Source organism: Onychostoma macrolepis, chromosome 05 (genome assembly GCF_012432095.1).
Source record: "Onychostoma macrolepis isolate SWU-2019 chromosome 05, ASM1243209v1, whole genome shotgun sequence".
NCBI lineage: Eukaryota > Metazoa > Chordata > Actinopteri > Cypriniformes > Cyprinidae > Onychostoma > Onychostoma macrolepis.
In genome coordinates, this window is record NC_081159.1 from 20,163,778 (window position 1) to 20,183,583 (window position 19,806).

The following is a 19,806-nucleotide window of genomic DNA, read 5'->3' on the forward strand; positions in this document are numbered from 1 at the left end:
CATAAATAAAAGAATTCATAAATTCAATTACTGATTAACAATATCTTTTTTGACTTCAATAAAGTAGGCTATAGCCTATCCATTATCTAAATTAACTTAACATGTTATCTGATTATATTCATACACTTAGGCTACAGTATTTTGCAATGAACTTCAAATATCATGGGTTTAATTAAATATAGGCTATATCGGTTTTTTATACCGTGGACCAGTGTAACTTACTGTTACCAATATGATTTAATTAATTTCATTTAGTCCAAAAGACAGGCTATTTATTTATTCCAGTGCAGCTACAGTTTAATTTCTTTTTTTGAGAACGCAATTGTTCTTCTTAGGCTAAAAATGTGTTGTTTATTTGTGATGGCAGACGCGCAAGACACGGCTTACTGGGCTGTTGTGTGGTGGATTACATTTCAAACCCCTCTGCAGGAAAGTGAAGGCAGGGCTGGCCTGATGCCATCTAATGGTCACGGGACAGATGGGGATCTCAGTTTTCCCATGATCCAAGAGAAAATTCAACCAGGTGCAACTGTGTCTTTATAGCCTTCTCTGAGATATGTCCATAAATAGATTTTTTTTTTTCGTGTATGTTAAAGCAAAGCTTTTTTTTTTTTTTTGGACACCAGTGCGATAGAATAGTCTTTTTTCGTGATCTCCAGCAACAGGGACGTTTTTTATTTTAGTGGGGCAGTAGGATCAAAACGTATGTTAAATCTATTTTTAGAACCCCTTGCCTGTGAGACTACTTTGGGGGAAGCAAAGAAACGGGTGGGGATGGAGATGATGGAGACGAAAAACTTAAACAAAGGGAAATTACAGCCTATCCAGCAGCACGGGAGAATCGAGTGCGCGGTCTCTTTAAAGGCGGCACCTGCGCATCGGCTGCTGCTGGCGCTGGTGCTGATGCTGCAGTGCTCGGGTTATTCTCGGTGAAATCAACGGGGTAACTCGCGTTCAAACGACGCCCTACATCATCCATGGCGAGTACACATACTGTTGCTGTTGTGATACGCTCAATATCACATTCACTTTGTCTACGTTTGGCTAATCTGATGTTGGGGAACGTAGCCTAATGCTTCCCTTGCAGCATGTGTGATTGCTTTGAAGAATATTTTCAATTATTATTATTATTTATTTATTTATTTATTTTTGCTGAAACGGAAAAACAGCTTAATGTGGAAGGCAGACAGATAACCCACAAATTTTTAAAAATATTTTACAGCAAAAATACTTTTATTGTCCTGCTAAATGGAATCAAATTTGGTGAGGTAAATTAAGATACACACAGCCAGACATAATATAACATTTCTAAGACAGATAGACAGACAGACAGATAGATAGACAGATAGATAGAATTGACAAATAAATCTTTAAAAGGAAATGAACTGGTTGATGATCTGGTTGGGTTAAGAAATTATTGAATTAAATATTTACACAAAGATAATAAAATTAGCTGCTCAGAATACTTAAAGACAACACCCGCACATCACTGGAGATGAAGAAACAGTGGTCAGGTTATGTTGTGGTGGTTAATAATTAATGTTTATTAATGAAAGGTACACAAACTTTTAAGAGGTAAAAGGGGTCAGTTGTAAATCATAACATAACCACATAACGCTCACCCTGTAGACCATATTTAACTTGTCATATTTTACAACATACAAGAATTAATAGGGTCCATGCCAAATAATTACTTCAATGTTATCAGAGTTTGCACTCCATAGTTCTCAGAAACAAGCATCAGTTAATCCATGGCAAAATCCTTTGGCAGTCCACACCTTTTTATGGTAAGAGATAAGGCCTCTCCATAAAACTGATTATTTATGAAAACCCAGAATATAAATAGAGTGTGTGGTTGTGAGAGACATTCAGACACACTGGGCAGACTGCTAGAATGGCTCTGACAGCGATTAGTTTTCTGTGCTTTGCAGCTTTGCTGCCGTTCCCAGGGCTGGGACTGCCTGCAGACTCAGGTGAGGATTTAATTTAATTCCTTGCAGCTCTAGGATCTTAATGACATATATTTAAAATATGAAATTGAATATACCGATGTTGGAGACACTATTATCCACAGAAACTGAGTAAGGACCAAAAGCAGCTAATTCATCACAGATTACCTCATTATTAGTTATTAAAGTTAATAACGCTCTAAATTACTACAACATGCATTTAAACTAAATAATGTTGTTTTTTTCTCTCTCTCCCGAATAGGCAAGCTGGAACAGGTACCCGTGAGAGTGACTGTCATTAATGAGTTCACTAATGAGCAGCTCTCCTACTCCACCAATGTGATAGAGGAAGGGCTGATGTTTGGTGCTTTAAATCAACTGCAGGACACCACCGCTGATTTCAAGTACTCCAGAAAACTTCACTAAATTTACTGATTTAGTGCACTTCATATGCAGTAAAGCGCCTGTAGTATATAATACCTGATTAACTTTGGTTGTGATTAACTTACTGGTAGTGATGACTGACATACTTCAGCAAAAGCATTAGTAATGAGATGACTGAATAAGATCACGGGGAAATAGGGTTTATCTGTGATAATCCTGAGATTCTTTTCCAGTCGTATTGTACCTGACTCAACAATCGTCTTAACATTCAATTGGAAAGGCTTAGGGCTAACAAAATATTTAGAAAGCAGAATGTGAACTGAATTTTTGTGCTAATTTTTACCTTTAATTCTGTTACAACAATAGATTCTCATACACTATTCATCAAACCTTTGGCATATATCTGGAAAGTGTGAACGGATTGGCTGGATCTGATGAGGACCAGACATACTGGGAGCTTCTGTCTGAAAAAGAAGGAGTTATAACTCGACTGGAAGTGGGTATGTGAATGAAGATAATCATATAACATTACTTTATTGCTGTGGTGCAGAAAAGTAAATTTGGCTTAATCTTGATTTACGTCACAAAATAATTAAAACAGTTTTAAAATGTACAAAATACAAATAGCTTCTTTTTTAATACAGATTATTATTTACACTCTGGAATGAAATGTTTTGCAGGAATTGGCTGCTACCAACCCCAGAGAGATGAGAATATGATCCTGAGGTTCACCACTTGGGCCAAAAAATAGATTTTCTTTCTTTCTTCAAATCATCAGTTGTATTCAGCAGTTCTGAATGTCACTGCTAAATTAAAACCACAGATTGTTACAGTCATGGAATCAACACAAAGTTTAACTGAATTTACGATTTCATTGTATTCCCAGTATAATACTCTAATAAACATATGCTGATGAAACTGAAAAGCCTCCCTGATCTCTCAACAATCATTACTAACGAATTGGAGTCAAACCAATAGTATATACTATCAGTGTTTCTTCACTTGGCTTATGCTCAGAGAGTAACAAGATTGAGGCTTCATCTCTGTACACAGAACAGGGAAAACAGCAATGTTTCAGAATATCTGGGATTTTAGGGATTTAGATAGATAAATAGACAACAATTAGCAATTTGCACATTGCAGCTTTTTCTTCTGGGGCGTTTTCTTTTTTTTTTTTAACATATGTGACCTCGAGGAAGCTGTGTGTAGTTAGATTATGCTGCTTAAATGTTACAATATCTGGATTAGTTTACTGGCTACTAATAACCACAGAAAAGCTGGAAATATCAAGGATTTTTAAATGGTGATTTCCAGGCAAGAAAATAAAAATAAAAATAAATGTAGTCTTAAAAAAGTAAAAATCTAGTGAAATGGTTTTCTCTGCTCTAAAATATGCACAGCGCACTCTTCGTTATATTTAACAAAGTTTAATTTACATTTAATTTATTGATTTTGCAATAATAATAATAATAATAATAAAAAATCCTAAATAGATTGTCTTCCTTTTCTTGCTTAAAATACATATATTAATATTTAAAAATTAAATGCATATTACTTAAATCAAATTTCATCAAATTCACACTGTAAATTGAAAAAAAGAGACTGTATAGTATAATATAATAGAGCATAGTATAGCATAGCTTAGTACAGTACTTAACAGTTGTAATGTGATGATTGAATGTTTATGGAAGACAATTAATTAAATTAACTCTATAATTATTCTATAATCTCTGATGAGATGCTTTAACAGTCATATCTCACTCAACTCTTATCTTGTCAGTATGGACAAGGTTTAAGGAGTGAGCCATGGGCAGTCATATTTGCTGTTTAGCTTGACTTTGACATGCGCTTTAAGTAAATTCCATATTTCTTTGTTTGTCATGATCTTTGCCTCTTTGCGTTTCTTGGCTGGCCACTCCTTTTAAAGATACGACTTTCCCAGATATTATGTGATTTATAAAATTGCCATGCTAAAATATATAAATAGGGTGTGCGGCTGTGAAAGACATTCAGACACACTGTGCAGACTGCTAGAATGGCTCTGACAGCGATTACTCTTCTGTGCTTTGCAGCTTTGCTGCCTTTCCTTGGGTCTGGGGAACGTGACGACCACTCAGGTGAGTTTTCCTCTCTAAAGCCATGATTTCTGCTTAAAAAGAGGAGAAACATGATTGAATTCAAATATTTGCAGGTCTAACATCCTAAATAACATTTGTAAAGAGACTCTCGCACAAAATCTCTTCTTACCAGGAGACCTGAAACAAATGTACATTAAGGTGACTGTCACTAATCATTTCACTAATGTGGACGTTTCCTACCCCACAACTGTGTCGAAGGGGATTCCGATGTTTGGGGTCCTAAATCACCTACAAGATACCAACAAAAGCTTCAAGTATGAGACAAAACTGGCATCAAATTATGTGGTTTAATGCACTTTGTATGTGGGGAAATGGGGCAACTCTATAACATACTAGGACCGATATGCTTTTACAGTCATACCTGACACTAGGCTCGTCTTGTCATTCTATTGTACAAGGCTCAGAATTAGGAACTGCTACAGTGCTAAAATTGATTTTTTTATGTGTGTGTGTGTGTGTGTGTTCATTCTGTTACTTTTATTTCTATTAGTTTCACATACAGTATTAACAAAAGCTTTGGCATATATCTGGAGAGTGTGAACGGACTGGCTGGATCTACTGAAAATCACACACATTGGGAGCTTCTGTCGAAGAAAGATAACAGTATAACTCGACTGAACGTGGGTTAGTGCATGATGCTACAATCTGAGCATGTGTACAAATATAGTGGAGCAAGAAAGTAACTTTTTAAATTCACTAGTATTTTAGTTTTTCTATTCGATATTCTATTATTTTTTCCTCAATGTTTTGCAGGAATTGGCTGCTACCAACCTCAGAAAAATGAGAATTTCATTATGAACTTCACCACTTGGGACTAAAAGGAGATTTGCTGCATGCGGATATTTTGTGGTTATAAACAAGACCACTCTGATTCAGATCTGCTGTATCAATACCACATCTTTTTATCTTTTATCAAGTGAAAAAATAAACTCAATTTCATTATATCCACAGTAGTGTAATACTCTAATAAACATACCTAGAGCTCCCAAAACAGAAAAGCCTCCTTGGTCTTTTAACAAGTATTACTAACTCATTTGACTTTTGATTCAAATAAATACCATATATTACCAGTGCAATATTCAACACACATAGTGCTTCCTCTTCACTTGGTTTATCCTCAGGGAGTAACAAAAATAAGGCTTCATCTCTGTACTAAACAGAAGCCAGGAAAAACATCCATGTTTCAGAATATCTGGGCTATTGTAGTTTGTGATTTACATGTATAGGTCTCCAATTTAGCAAATATTCCAGAGGCATCCTTACATTCAGTGTAGACATACAGACAGACAGACGTTTGCATTAAACAATGGGACAATTGGAGTGACGCCTCAGAATCTCATTGCAAAAGTCTTTGCAGAACACTCCTTTCTAAGGTGTGAGATCAGACACTGGGCAGGCTGGTTGAATGACTTTAACAACAATTACACAATTGCATTATAAAATAAAGATAAAGATATCGGAGATCATTTTTGAAGTTTGTACATAGGCTTGAACACTTGACACGAATCTCAAGAATGGTGACTATAAACAAAAATGTAAACATATGAGCTCTTGACATCACAACACAACAAAAGTCTATAGTGAAAATAACAACAAATGTTTAAAAGTCAGCAAACATCGAAACAATAATAATCCTGTAACAGTAATGTATTCAGGCGACAGTGCATGTTAGGATGGCACAAACCCTTAAAATTTTAGCAATTCTTTGTTGGGACAACGTTTGGGGGAATTCTGCTGATATAACAAGGGGTTTTTGTGTAGTTTCAAGTAGTTCACATTTCTCACTATTTGTGATTCAAAAGGTGCTGTAAACTTAAATATGTAGTGTTTTTTTTTTTTTTTGGAATGTTTTCCTCCAAATTTTTGTCTGTACAGTGCTCTGTGTTATGCTTCACTTTTTTCCTACAACTTTTGCAATGAACAGTCCTAATCAGATTATCTTTCTTGATGACTGAATAAGTTTATGCAAAACAAGAACAAAGAATGTAACTATCATAGCTGTTTTTTTGTCATGTTCTTTCCTCATTTCTTGGTTGACCACTCCTTTTAAGGTACGACTTTCCTAGAAATTATATGACTTACAAAGTTGGAATGCAAAAAAAAACAAACAATATAAATAGGGTGTGCAGCTGTGAGAGATATTCAGACACACTGGGAAGACTGCTAGAATGGCTCTGACGGCGATTACTCTTCTGTGCTTTGCAGCTTTGCTGCCTTTTCCAGGGCTGGGGGGACATGACAACCACTCAGGTAAGTGGTCAAGATTTCTGCTAAACACGAGGAGAAACGTGATTGAATTCAAATCCTTTTAGGTCTAACATCCTAAATAACATTTGAAAAGATTTAATACATTGATATTATAGGATTCTCTGAGACTTATGCACAAAATGTCTCTTCTTAACAGGACAGCAGGGACAGATCCCCATTAAGGTGACTGTCACTAATAAACTCGCTAACACGAAGGTCTCCTACCCCACTGCTGTGTCAGTGGGAATGCCGATGTTTGGGGTCTTAAATAAAATAAAGGACACCAACAACAGCTTCAAGTATGTCACAAAATGTTAGCAAATTATTCTGGTTTAATGCACTTTACATGCAGTAAAGCAAGTTTAGTATAGTAGATTGATTGGTTATGGGGAAATGGGGTATCTTTTTACCATGTCAGTCTACTACACAAGGCTCAAGACTTTAACCTCTTATCTGTCACCGTCCCCCTGTGGGACGCCTACGTTTACTTCACTATTTTACAATTAAATCCTAATCTAATCATGAGAAACTATATAATCGCTGGAAAGGTCTAAGACTCCTGAATAGGTATTTTACCACTTATTTTGTTAAAAAATGATGTAGGAAAAGTAATAGATCAATTTATGACAAGAGTGGACCTGAAAAATCTACATCATAACAGGAGTTCTGACCTTTGTCACAGAAAGTCTTCTTTTTTGCCTTTTTCTCTATCACGCTTTAGAAATAAGAAATTATATATCGGTTGAAAACTTAATTTCAAAATTCATCCTTTGAAACCCATTTTAAAATCAGACATTGCATTACCATGGAAATGGTACATCAAAATCATGTTACAAAATGTTTTCATTCATGAATTATAAAAATTTAAGTTTGGAAGGTGCACTATAATGTCTATGTTCAAAACTGTGAGTGACAGTTAAGGGGTTAAAGAACTGTTGTAGCGGTAATGTTATTTTTGTGCTAATTCTCCTACATTTATTTCTATTAGTTTCACATACAGTATAAGCAAAAGCTTTGGCATATATCTGGAGAGTGTGAATGGGCTGGCTGGATCTACTGAAAATAAAACATATTGGGAGCTTCTGTCGAAGAAAGGAAACAGTATAACCCGACTGAATGTGGGTAGGTGTAATTAGCCACACACACTTTAAATTTTTTTTAATGAATTAGTATTTTGCTTTCATTTTATTTATTTACAACACTATATACACATTTCCACAATCTTTTACAGGAATTGGCTGCTACCAACCCAAGAAAAATGAAAACTTCATTATGAACTTCACCACTTGGGACTAAAAGGACTTTTTTTTCCCTGTTATATCAGTTATATTTTGTGGTTATAAAAGAGATCACTCTGATTCGGATCAACTATATTAATGCCACATCTTGTATCAATCATCAAGTGTACGAATAAACTAATAATTTCATTGCATCTACAATAGTGGAATACTGGAACAGAAATGTTTCTCTGATCTTTCCACAGTTGTGACTAACTAACTACATACAATCAAATGTGCATTACATATCTGTACAACTAAACACAGAATAGGGAAAACAGCAACATTTCCGAACATCTGGGCTTTTGTAGTTAGTGATTAAAATAAAAGTCTCCAGTTGTGTAGATATTTAGACTCTAGAGATGTATAAAATGCTTTTATATTCCGTTTGACAAGTTCTGTTAAGGTTACATGTCAAGCCTCTCTCTTTACATTCAAATTAAAATTAATTCTGTTGTTTCCAGTGCACAATGAATACAGATTCACTGTCTTCTATCCTGTAAAGCTGAGGGAACAAACAAAAACATTGATTTTGAAATATTGTTACTGCAGTTACAGTATTTGCCACTATGTTTTAACTAGTCGCAATTTAAATGACTCTATAAAAACTTACCGCAGGGAGTGAAGCAGTCACAATCGCAGTAGTTGCAGCGTGTAAACCAGCGCTTCCAGCCTGATTCTTTAGTTCTGCAGTTCTCAATACGACTGCATTTGTGGTTCAGAGGGACTGCATAGCTTTTAGCATCAGGACAGGTGGATGAACATGTCCCGTCGATGTCCTTCTCATTGATCTCAACCCGGCCACGATAACACACTCCTAATGTCACATACAGGAGGAGAGAGAGAATTGTACTTAACTTGTATTTAATACAGCCAATGAAATTCATGTAAAATGTACATTTTTTAAATCTCCACAACCCAGACTTTGACCTAAAGTAATATATTTGAATAAATAAAATACTATAAACATATCAAATGAACTTAATACATCTATACACTTTTTATGAAAAATATTATGCATCAGTAGTATTTAATGCTTTCATTTTATGTACAATGACTATGCACTCCGTAAAAACAGGGAACAATTTATGTGTGTGTTAATATGAAGGAAGTTTCCATATTGATTTTTCATAGGTGTTTTCCCTTTCCTTTGAATTATTCATTGCATTTTGTTGTGTTTTAGGATTAAAGTAAAGGGCTGTACTTAAGGGATAACGTCCTGACAGAAAATGACCAGTACCTTTTCCATTCTTCTATGCATTTTCTTTCTTACAGTGTGTGGTAATTTGGAAGAGTTATTTTTAACAACTCACAAAGTAACAGTACTGACTATAACAACTTTAATTAGTGTTCAGTCTCTCGTTTACTATACATACATGAAACCACGGGCATAAAATACGCAGGGGATGTGGGGACATGTCCCCCACTTTTTACGGGCAAGTGTGTTCATGTATAAGTAGAAAGGGCCAGTGTGAATAAATCTAGATTTAAACGCAAAGAAACAAGATCTGTGTATGACCCAACAAAATATTTATATCCAAAACGAGGCAAAGTGAACATTATGGAGCACTAAACACTCATGCAGTGCATGCTTCATTCATACTTGAAGCCGAACTATCATACCTAATTATGTGTCAATTAACAAGGTAATTATGTTAATTACCAATTGTAGAAAAATACAGGTGCTGGTCATATAATTAGAATATCATCAAAAAGTTGATTTATTTCACTAATTCCATTCAAAAGGTGAAACTTGTATATCATATTCATTCATTACACACAGACTGATATCAAAATTAAAAGAAATAAACATTTGAAATATGAGTAGAGCTTACAGCTCACGAAAGTCAAAAATCAGTATCTCAAAATATTAGAATATTTACATTTGAGTTTGAATAAATGACCATCCCTACAGTATAAATTCTGGGTATCTCTTGTTCTTTGAAACCACATTAATGGGGAAGACTGCTGACTTGGCAATGATCCAGAAGACGAACACTGACACCCTCCACAAAGAGGGTAAGTCACAGAAGGTCATTACTGAAAGGTGTGGCTGATTACAGAGTGTTGTATCAAAGCATATTAAATGCAAAGTTGACTGGAAGGAAGAATTTGGGTAGGAAAAGGTGCACAAGCAACAGGAATGACCGCAAGCTTGAGAATACAGTCAAGCAAAGCCGATTCAAACACTTGGGAGAGCTTCACAAGGAGAGAACTGAAGCTGGAGTCAGTGCATCAAGAGTCACCACAATCAGGCGTCTTCAGGAAAAGGGCTACCAAGCCACTTCTGAACCAGAGACAACGTCAGAAGCATCTTACCTGGGCTGTGGAGAAAAAGAACTGGACTGTTGCTCAGTGGTCCAAAGTCCTCTTTTCAGATGAAAGTAAATTTTACATTTCATTTGGAAATCAAGGTCCCAGAGTCTGAAGGAAGAGTGGAGAGGCACAGAATCCATGTTGCTTGAAGTCCAGTGTGAAGTTTCCACAGTCAGTGATGATTTGGGCTGCCATGTCATCTGCTGGTGTTGGTCCACTGTGTTTTCTGATGTCCACAGTCAACGCAGCCATCTACCAGGAAGTTTTAGAGCACTTCATGCTTCCTTCTGTTGACAAGCTTTATGGAGATGCTGATTTCATTTTCCAGCAGGACTTGGCACCTGCCCACACTGCCAAAGGTACCAAAAGCTGGTTCAATGACCATAGTGTTACTGTGCTTGATTGGCCAGCAAACTCACCTGACCTGAACCCCATAGAGAATCTGTGGGGTATTGTCAAGAGGAAGATGAGAGACACCAGACCCAACAATGCAGAAGAGCTGATTATTGTCTAGCAGTGTATTTGATTCCTTGGCCAATTAAAAAAGATAGGATAAGAAAAATTAAAGCCTGTCAATTAGACAAAAGTCATGAAAAAAAAAGTTTTGTTTTATTTAATTATTTTTTTAATTTCTGTCCCCCTCACTTCTGAAATGATGTCTATGCCCCTGCTTAAGACAGATTAGGTCTCAGATTTGTGTGCACTCTGGGTATTTCCGTAATTTGTGTGCAACGTCTAAGCAGACCAAGACTTACTAAGACAGGATGGTTTGGGTGTCCATTTCCCATTGGACTGACAGGCTCGGGCAGGATCTCCCACCAACACGAACCCTGGTCTGCAGTCGTACCGGACTACAGAACCCACCCACCAATCACTTCCATACACCATTCCGTTAAAGTCCACATCAGGCATTCCACAATTCACTAGGGCAAAGAAAACGGCAGAAGATAATGATACACAAAAAAAAGTTATATTTCTCACACACACACACACACACACACACACAGACAGATCAACAGTATGATCTGTGGTTTTGCACTTAAAAGTCTGTATTGATGGCAACAAAAATGGAGTACATTACAAATAAAGGAATGGTTCAAAAGACGATATTTGAAGAATGCTAGAAACTAAATCATTCTGGTTAAAAAAACTGATACTTTTGAGACACGTTCCACACAAGAAAGTCATAAAGGTTTAGAATGACATGAGGGTGAGTAAATGATGACAGAATTTGTGTGAACTGTCCCTTTAAGATGATGATCAGGCGTACCTCTACACAGGGATTTATATCCCACCCAGCAGCAGTCTGAATCTCCACAGTTGTCTCTCTTCAGCTCCATGTGTCTGCCTTTACAGCCTCCCAAACAAAGGGGGGCTGTCCCAGACCAGTAAGTGTCCGCCAGTTCATCCTCCTGTTCCACCTCTAGAAGACCTGAATAACACAGTGCAGTCTTCAGAGCTCAAATTCATGCATCTTTTATCAGTTTTCAGTGTGCAATATTTCCAACATTTTGTCAGTTTGCAAAAGCAATCTTGATGCTTTGTTTAGATATTTTGTTCATTCATAAATTAATCAAGTGCTTCTCTTACCGCTTCCTAGACCTTCCTCCACAGCTGTTCTTTCAGTAAATACAGTTATAGGCACTTGAGTGAACACCCCTTCCAAGGACCCCAGAAGCAGCAGCAGAAGAGCTCCTAGTTTCATGTCGTTTTAATGGCAGGAATTCTTTTCCAATACAGTAGTCTATATCCCTTCAGTTCTCCTCTTTTGAATGTCTTACACTCATTTTCTAATCAGCAATTCCTTGTTCTGTTGTCTCATATTGTAGAAGTCATAATTATGTGAATAACATAGAAAAACAATTTCATTAGGATCTGTATTCTTTAAAGGCTATTTTCAAGAACCTGTTTTCCTGCAGAGAGACAGAGCGAGACAGATGGAAAGAAAGGGGAAGTGTTGCATCTTAGCTTACACTAAGCCCTTAACGCAAACTAATCTCTTAAATTCGACTAACACACCAGCTAATATCACTAGAGCAGAGAGAAAGAGATTACAGAGAAAGGGAGAGAGCCATGGGAAGTCTAAATTGCAGTTTAGCTTAACTTTCAGTTGCGCCGATTGTAAATTTCATGATTCTCACATTTAACAATGTTAGAGATTAATCTAGTCCGATTCGCTTCCCTAAGCAGAGTGTCTAGTGTGCCTGAGAACTGTAATTACTGTAACGACACAGATCTGTGAAAAGCGTTCAAACACTGACCTCTGACTGTCGCAGTAATGCATAAACTTCTGCCTAACCCAGCACAACCTGCCTGCTGACTCCTGTCCTGAGAGATTCAAACAAACAGGACTTACAAGTACTGTTCTTACAGTCACACACAAGATCACAGGACAAAGTGGATTACTCCCAGAACACACAAGCTTTCATTTTTCACATACACAGGAATATATACAGCATATATGCACGCTAATGATCGAAGTTTGGGGTTGATAAGATTTTTTGTGTGTTTTTGAAAGGAGAGTCTTGCTCACCAAGGCTGCATTTATTTGATCAAAAACAGTAATATTGTGAAAGTTACAATTTAAAGTAACTATTTTAATATTATTTTAAAATGTAATTCATTCATGTGATGGCACAACAACAACAAAAAAAACCTTTCTGACTTTGAATGGCAAGAAAAAAAAATTCCGTTTACAAGCAAAATATTTAAATTAGAGAAGAACAAAACAAAAAGGACAAAAATGTACTGAAATGACTGTTTATTTAAAACAAAATTATGTCAATTAGTATAGTCAGTTTGCCCTAAATTAATTCTCTTCTCAATAAGATTATTAATTATTAGAACTCAATGGCAAATAAAAGTCCTAAGGAAAAGGTGTATCTTAAAATTTATATATATATTTTTTAAAAAAAGAGAATTTATTTGATCTACTTTTCACTTTGAAACAACAGCAGTAGGAATTGGAATGGGCCTTTCTGCACAACAGAACTGATCTCAATATAAAGTAGAAAAATAAATTAAATGGGAATGGTGTTTCAAATTGCAGAAGCACTTCCAATTCAACTTTAAATCAGAAGCACACTGTATAAAACTATACACTGTAAAGAGTTCTGCACAGAGATCTGTCCGTCTTCCTTCACATTAAGTCTGAACCTGTCAAAGAAAGCTGATTAAACTGTTCAGCAGGATTAAACATTTCCGTTCCCCATTACCCTCTTCTCTCTCTCACTGACTCACAAACGTGCGCACACACACAGAGTCAAATTTAAAGGGATAGTTCAGCCCAGAATGAAAATAGCGTAATATTTTTAATCTTATTCTAACCCTGCAGTGTCCTTCTTTCAAGAAACACAATAAGAGATCCTGCATGTGTGTGCTTGTGTTTTTCCTATAAGGAAACTGACTTACTTTTCCCAAGTTCCAAACGGGAAAATAACACTTACAACATACGTAAAGTCATATGAACTACATTTAATATACTTTCTTGGTGTTTTTTGTCTGTTTTGGAGCTTGGCAGTATAAATTATCATTAACGTTTGTTAAATAGAAAAAGACAAATCACACTGTGTTTGACATGTCATTTTGCGTTTTGTGACAAACAAAATAATCAGTCAGAGAGACATGAGGGTGAGAAAATCATAACAAAAAAAGGTCCTTTCTGAATGAACTATTCGTTTAAGCACATCCTCAGAGCTAACTTGTGATTCAGCTTTCTCTGTTCTGTTCAGTGCGATGTTCAAGGGGTTTAATGATGACAGAATTCTCACACACACTCTATTCCTGTTTTGGTCCCCTGTTAGTCTCCTAGTACTTTTTGTCACAAGAGTTAACTGGAATGTCCTAAAGTACCTTCTTATTGGCTGACACAGCAGTCTTAGGGTGTTCCAGTAATCAGAGGTGCAGTTAAACCACCTCCATGCCCAGCTGTTGGGCAGTGTCCTGTAGCTGATGCAATACGGCCCCCTCCCTTGTAGAGTCTGTTTCTGCAGAGGTGCCAGCTGTTAACACCAAGAACACACTTTCTGTATTTTCCTGTGTCCTACAGACATCCACTCCCTCCTTTCTTATTCCTGCCTCTGTATTTCCACCCATGGTGCTGAGGGGCCCCGTCTCCTCCAGTTCTTCACCGGGCTGGGCGTTCTGCTGGCTGGACTCACTGCTGTCCCCTTCTCCTTGTCGCTCCCGCATCAGCTGCTCTGTCAGCTCCACGCTCTCATAGCGGATTAGCTGCAGGCGCATGAAGCCATCTTCATGCTCTTTATACCTGAAAAAGATTGGTGAAAACCATAGTCAGGTTAGATGGGTTAGGTTTACTGTCCACTGGATACCCACATCAAAATAAATATGGCATCTACTATGGTTACAACTATAGGTGGTTAACTTAAAAAATAAATGATAAATAAAATAAACACAATGAATCAAAACTTTTATTTCTTTAAACTGATCAAAAGGTTACCCAACACAAAAGATTTGTTTCAGATAAACTCTGTTCTTTTAAGCCTACTCATCAAATAATCCTGAAAAAGTAACCTTTTCCACAAAAAAAATTATTAACCAGCACAAATGTTTAAGCATATTAGAATGATTTCTGAAGGATCATGTGACACTGAAGAGTCTGCTTTTCAGAGAAATAAAATCTATTAAATTCATTTTAAAATGTATTAAAACAGAAACGGTTTTAAACTGCACATTACAAAAATTACTGCTTTTGACTATTTTTAAACATCAAACTTAAAAAACAAAACAAAAAAACAACCTCACAAATCGGAATAATTTGAACAGTATTGTAGGTTTCCACATACACCATCTAATGTTTATTGCACACAAGCCTAGCAAGAGCTTTCTGAAATCAAAAGCAAAGTCGGAGACTAGACTACAAGAAAGGAGGATGTCTTCATACCTAAACCTCGGGTGTCCTGACGGCCATTTGAACTGATGTTTCTTGCGTAAATGGGCAGTGAGGTTGTTCCCCCGGGTGAAGCACTGCTCACACACGTGACACTTATAGCGAGGAGTGTAATCTCCCTAAATGCAAAACAACACATTAACATTTTTAGCTATTCTGAAGCTATGAGCTGAATATGAGTGCAAATGTAATGATGTAGAATTATATTCATTCTCTGATAAACATTCAGTTTTATTTTAATTGCTCACACTGTTCCAGACAATGCATTCTGCCTTTTAATACATTTATTGTGGATTTATTGTGTTGCTGGCTGTATGAGAGAAGTTACATCTATAGAAGTTCCTTCATTAATTATTTCTAGATTAGATAGATCATTTTTATAGATCAAACCTAGGACCTTATCATTACATAAGTTCTTGTAATGATAAACAATTCTTACTTAAATTACAGGCTAAAAAACAAAAGTCTCATAGAAATGACATTTTCCTGTTTACATTTGTAATAAGGAAAAATTGGTAAAACAACATTAACAGTCCTAAACGTAACAGTGTAATAATTTTATATATTACCATTTGCTTGAACTCATTTTTTATTTGCCATATTAAAATAAAATAAAGTAAAATTGGCTATGTCTTACTTTATTCTGTTGTAAGATAACACAATAACACAAAAGAAGATATTACATAATTTTATATTGATGTTTTCTTCTTACTGGCTCCTAATATGTAGATATGAATGTAGCTGGCATTTTCTGACTGGCTCACCTCATGAACACGTTTGTAGTGGTTCTTGATTGAGTAAAGTGAGCGAGTAGAGTAGTCACAGTCGGCGAAGTCACATCGATACGCTGGCTCACTGCTGTGAGTGTCTAAATGCTTCCGCAGGTCTATCAGGTTTTTACAGCTGAAAGCCAGACGAACACAAACAAACTGACAGATCATGCTCTGACAAACAGGTCTTAAATGGCAGACTTTAAAAGATTAGAAATATCCAGGGATTACGACTCACTGTCTTTGGTAATGAAGTGACCTCACCTGTACTCGCAGTAGTCACAGCTGTACGGCTTCTCGTTGGAATGACGAAATTTGATGTGGTTTCTCAGCGAGGATGGTGATGGGCAGGTCATATCACAAAGTGGACATTTATAATGGTTGACTTTGATCAGAGAACAGAGAAGAACATTATTAGGCAATAAAGGCCTGTGTGGTCCAATACAGCAGAACAAAGTACAACCATTACCACTCAACATACAAAAAGACCCATACCATGGTTCCTCATGTGATCTCTCAGCAGCCTCTCAGTGGCAAAACGTTTAGAGCAGTGAGAACACTGAAATCTTTGACCTACAGACACAATCGCACACAAACAAAAGGGTGCAATGAGCCATACTAATCAATCTAATCATTTTTTTGGTATGTTCAACTAAAGTATTCAAAGTGTCGAATTAATTCAATACAGAAGGTTTTCAGATTCCATTATTGCATTATGTGTACCACCTCAAACACAACTCTCTCACCTTCTATGGAGGTTTGCCGTCGAATGTGGTCAAAGAACTTTGTGTTGTTGGCAAACATTCCTCCACAGGTCGGACATGCCACCAGCTTTTCCTGTGTGTGGCTACGCATGTGCTCTCGCAACTTAAACCTGCCCTTGAAAGAGGCCTCGCAGTCTAGAAATAAGAAGGAAAAGTTAACATCTAAAAAATGTGCAGATGTTTAAAAGTTATTGAGCAAAGAAAACTTTCAGGAATATTCACACAACTACAATGCTTAGTATCTTCTGCCATGGGGTTCACTCTTATAGGTTGTACAAATATGGTCCAGAACAGACAAAACGGACAAATATTCAATTTAACAGCTTTAGCTTTAACATAAGGTAGCAGCACATTATGAAGTATAATAACTGATTATTATATTCTTTATGACTCTGTGTTTATTTCATAGCTGACTTGCTGCATCTACTGAATAAACTGCTTCTTGACCAGGTGCCAAAAACCACTAGGGTGCCATTTTTTAAAAACATTAAAAAGCTACAATAATTTATTTTAGAATTTTTTATTTTTTTGAAGAGTTGGGGTTCCCAGTGAATATATATATTTTAAATGTATAACCTTTGGATCTGGAAAAGTCTTTAAATATTATAATGAACATACATTTTTATATTTATGCTTCGCTCTAACACATTTCATCAGGTAGAAATTGTAGAAAGATTTTTTTTTTTTTTTTTAAATCCTTACCATTAATGCTTCTCCACTAAATTACAAATAACTAGAAAAATCAAAGGGCTTTCAAATATTGTTGTGGACAATGAAGGGGCCTTGAAGTTGTTTCTTACCTTTCCAGCCACAGAACAACACATTGTCTTCATTAGCCTCAAGACAATGGGCATGCATCTCCACATGTCTGTAGAACCACTCCGGATTATCCATAGACATCTGAATACAAACACACTTATCAGCTGAGCACTTTATTTTTAAAGCACGGCCTAACACAATACATATAATAGAATAAAAACTCTCCTACTTATTCTTCACACCTCAATAAACCTGATTTGACAAGCCACATACAGTAACACATAATCTACTTAAAAAAAGGAAAACACTTGGGATTGCTTCCATACCTCACAGTGCTCCCAAAGACAAAGGAAGTTCTCTTGGACCTCAGGCACAATGTTGCGGTTATGGAGGCCGACCGAACAGGCACCCATGTCACTGTGGCCCTTGAGTATAGCAAGACCCCATTGCTTCAACTTGGTATGGTAGCAATGGAAGAACAGGTGTCTAAGAAGCTCTGCATTTCCTTCCACTGAGCAGAAGCCACAGTCTCTCCACAGACAGTTATGCTCCTCTTCTGTAAAACATGCAGGCAAGCTAAGTATTGATTATGGACCAGACCAATGGAGTCAGCGCCACAGGGACTCTGACTGCCAGAAACCTTGAGCTGAGACGCCTGCTATGGCTCAAAGTCAACAATCAACAATCTCACTGAACAGTGCATAAAAATGTGCCAGTGACTGTTGGTGCAATGTAGAATAGATGAAGAAATAAGAAATTGTATGTGTTACTAGCACAACCTCAGCACTGATAGTCCCCTTTAAAACACATAACAGAACTGACTGTTTATATTGTTATTTATTTTGCAATGTATGGTATGTTTATTCTTAAAATGGTATCTTTACTCATTTTTACACAATAGCTTTACATCTCACAATTGCAACAAGAGGAGGCTTTCAATATAAAGTATTATTTATATTGAGAAATTTTATAAATATTTTGAATTAGCTTTTTTCATTATAGAATTTTTTAATTACAAATTCAATAGAAAAAGTCATTAGAAGTAGTCCATATGACTCATACTCTATGTTCCAAGTCAGTGTGAGACACCTGCAGTCACCTTGCATTTTCAATGCATGCAACAGATATTCTTCAAAATTTTCCTATTGTGTTCCATAAAAAAAAGTTGGAACAATATGATGTTAAATAAATGTTAATTTTGGGTGAATTATCCCTTTAAGACAAGAGAGAGAAGTAAATATATGCTTCCATTACAAGACACATCAACACTGGCACCTGAGACTTTCAAGGGTTGGACGCACCTGGTAAGTCTGTCTCACTGTCCACGGTAGCTTTATAATGTTTCTCCACGTGCTGGCAAAACTCCTGCATCCTGTCAAACGTCTCCTGACACGAGCCCCACTCACACGCCAGCTCCAGCTGCAGCTCCTCTCTGCGCAGGGCGCGTTTACCCGACGGGGGCATCCTGCAGCACTGAATGTAAAGCACAATGTGTGGTCCTCCGTCTTCTGAAACACATGCGAGATCTGACATGACTGTAAGTTTGTTCTGCACACCTCAGCTCGAGCTATCTGTCCATAGCTGCCAGTTTGCTTTTAAAGGCTTTAAACAACCACATTCACAATATGAACTGCGCCAAAATGATTACCTCCAACATATTACAACTTCTTAATGTACCAAATGTAAAGTTACAGCTAGTAACGTTAGTATTAAATCATAGACGAAGTTGTTACCTAGTATGACACATAGCTGGTTAGCAAAACAAAAAGGCAAGTTAACATTCTGCCTCCATTTTGTTGACTAGTGGCTTTTTAAAAGCTTCGGTTGAGAATAATTGAATGTGTTTTCATTCAAGGATATATCGCGAGGGAACGCGTCGGCAGTTGTTTAAAAAGACCGAAAAATAACTCACCTTTTGCGAATACTTCAAACATTTCCTTACTTTTTTTCCCATGAAATAACCAAACCAATCAGAATTCACCTTTGCGGCGTCGCGTTCAAACCTCAGCCAATCAAATTGCAGACTAGCAGTACATCACAATTGTCATTCCCTCCAACACCTAAACTCTTTCAAGTGTTCCGCAGCTCGATTTGCAATTTGTATTCAGTGGCGGTAACGTCCGTCTTACAACACTAAAAAAAGTTTTACTTGCTGTATGGCACTACTTTAAGTATGGCTTTGGAATAAGAGCGATCTTATTGTTATCTCTAGAGAAGCGAAACATCTTTTTCTTGCATTCTAATACTCAGAAAAGAGAGAGTATAAACTGTGATAAAGTAATTATTTTCCAGA

The 19,806-nt window shown here is 36.6% G+C and overlaps 4 protein-coding genes across 7 annotated transcripts in view; 2 read left to right on the top strand and 2 right to left on the bottom strand.

Annotated features, from left to right (window-relative positions):
* The first annotated feature begins 1,017 nt into the window (after nt 1-1,017).
* tcnba (transcobalamin beta a) lies at nt 1,018-3,202 on the top strand. Its single transcript, XM_058777151.1, has 5 exons — nt 1,018-1,268; nt 1,314-1,973; nt 2,212-2,353; nt 2,700-2,833; nt 3,014-3,202. The coding sequence occupies exons 2-5, from the start codon at nt 1,895-1,897 to the stop codon at nt 3,082-3,084; spliced, it is 426 nt and encodes a 141-aa protein (XP_058633134.1). The 5' UTR covers nt 1,018-1,268; nt 1,314-1,894; the 3' UTR covers nt 3,085-3,202.
* Nucleotides 3,203-7,895: 4,693 nt separating this feature from the next.
* Nucleotides 7,896-12,642, bottom strand: si:ch211-117m20.4 (CUB and sushi domain-containing protein 3). Its single transcript, XM_058774705.1, has 5 exons — nt 11,902-12,642; nt 11,582-11,743; nt 11,067-11,234; nt 8,609-8,812; nt 7,896-8,500 (listed from the first exon to the last, which is right to left on the bottom strand). The coding sequence occupies exons 1-5, from the start codon at nt 12,014-12,016 to the stop codon at nt 8,478-8,480; spliced, it is 672 nt and encodes a 223-aa protein (XP_058630688.1). The 5' UTR covers nt 12,017-12,642; the 3' UTR covers nt 7,896-8,477.
* Nucleotides 12,643-13,116: 474 nt separating this feature from the next.
* On the bottom strand, nt 13,117-19,562 carry hinfp (histone H4 transcription factor). 4 transcript variants are annotated; one of them, XM_058774697.1, is made up of 10 exons: nt 19,426-19,562; nt 18,815-19,021; nt 17,840-18,069; nt 17,555-17,654; nt 16,737-16,889; nt 16,486-16,563; nt 16,255-16,375; nt 15,985-16,123; nt 15,215-15,339; nt 13,117-14,578 (listed from the first exon to the last, which is right to left on the bottom strand). In XM_058774697.1, the coding sequence occupies exons 1-10, from the start codon at nt 19,445-19,447 to the stop codon at nt 14,218-14,220; spliced, it is 1,536 nt and encodes a 511-aa protein (XP_058630680.1). In that variant the 5' UTR covers nt 19,448-19,562; the 3' UTR covers nt 13,117-14,217. The 4 variants fall into 4 exon arrangements, with proteins under 4 accessions (XP_058630680.1, XP_058630681.1, XP_058630682.1 ...); XM_058774698.1 differs by having other exon boundaries at nt 18,815-19,018; nt 19,426-19,553; XM_058774699.1 differs by having other exon boundaries at nt 18,815-18,986; nt 19,426-19,552.
* c2cd2l (c2cd2 like) overlaps nt 18,910-19,806 on the top strand; it is a 34,382-nt gene continuing 33,485 nt past the window's right edge. The window contains exon 1 of the mRNA XM_058774691.1: nt 18,910-19,050. The gene's annotated coding sequence lies outside the window, so the exon portion shown is untranslated. The remainder of the gene's footprint in view (nt 19,051-19,806) is intronic.

What these genes read in the sequence shown, in the direction of transcription:
- si:ch211-117m20.4 (XM_058774705.1), bottom strand. Translation starts at nt 12,016, where the DNA reads ATGAAACTAGGAGCTCTTCTGCTGCTGCTTCTGGGGTCCTTGGAAGGG. An exon ending in GGAGGAAGGTCTAGGAAGCG is followed by an intron (nt 11,744 to 11,901) that starts GTAAGAGAAGCA and finishes TGTGTTATTCAG; the next exon opens with GTCTTCTAGAGGTGGAACAG. An exon ending in ACCCAAACCATCCTGTCTTA is followed by an intron (nt 8,813 to 11,066) that starts GTAAGTCTTGGT and finishes ATGTGACATTAG; the next exon opens with GAGTGTGTTATCGTGGCCGG.
- tcnba (XM_058777151.1), top strand. Translation starts at nt 1,895, where the DNA reads ATGGCTCTGACAGCGATTAGTTTTCTGTGCTTTGCAGCTTTGCTGCCG. An exon ending in GGGACTGCCTGCAGACTCAG is followed by an intron (nt 1,974 to 2,211) that starts GTGAGGATTTAA and finishes TCTCCCGAATAG; the next exon opens with GCAAGCTGGAACAGGTACCC. An exon ending in GACACCACCGCTGATTTCAA is followed by an intron (nt 2,354 to 2,699) that starts GTACTCCAGAAA and finishes TTACAACAATAG; the next exon opens with ATTCTCATACACTATTCATC.
- hinfp (XM_058774697.1), bottom strand. Translation starts at nt 19,447, where the DNA reads ATGTTTGAAGTATTCGCAAAAG. An exon ending in GTTGTTCTGTGGCTGGAAAG is followed by an intron (nt 16,890 to 17,554) that starts GTAAGAAACAAC and finishes TCTTATTTCTAG; the next exon opens with ACTGCGAGGCCTCTTTCAAG. An exon ending in AGATCACATGAGGAACCATG is followed by an intron (nt 16,376 to 16,485) that starts GTATGGGTCTTT and finishes CTCTGATCAAAG; the next exon opens with TCAACCATTATAAATGTCCA.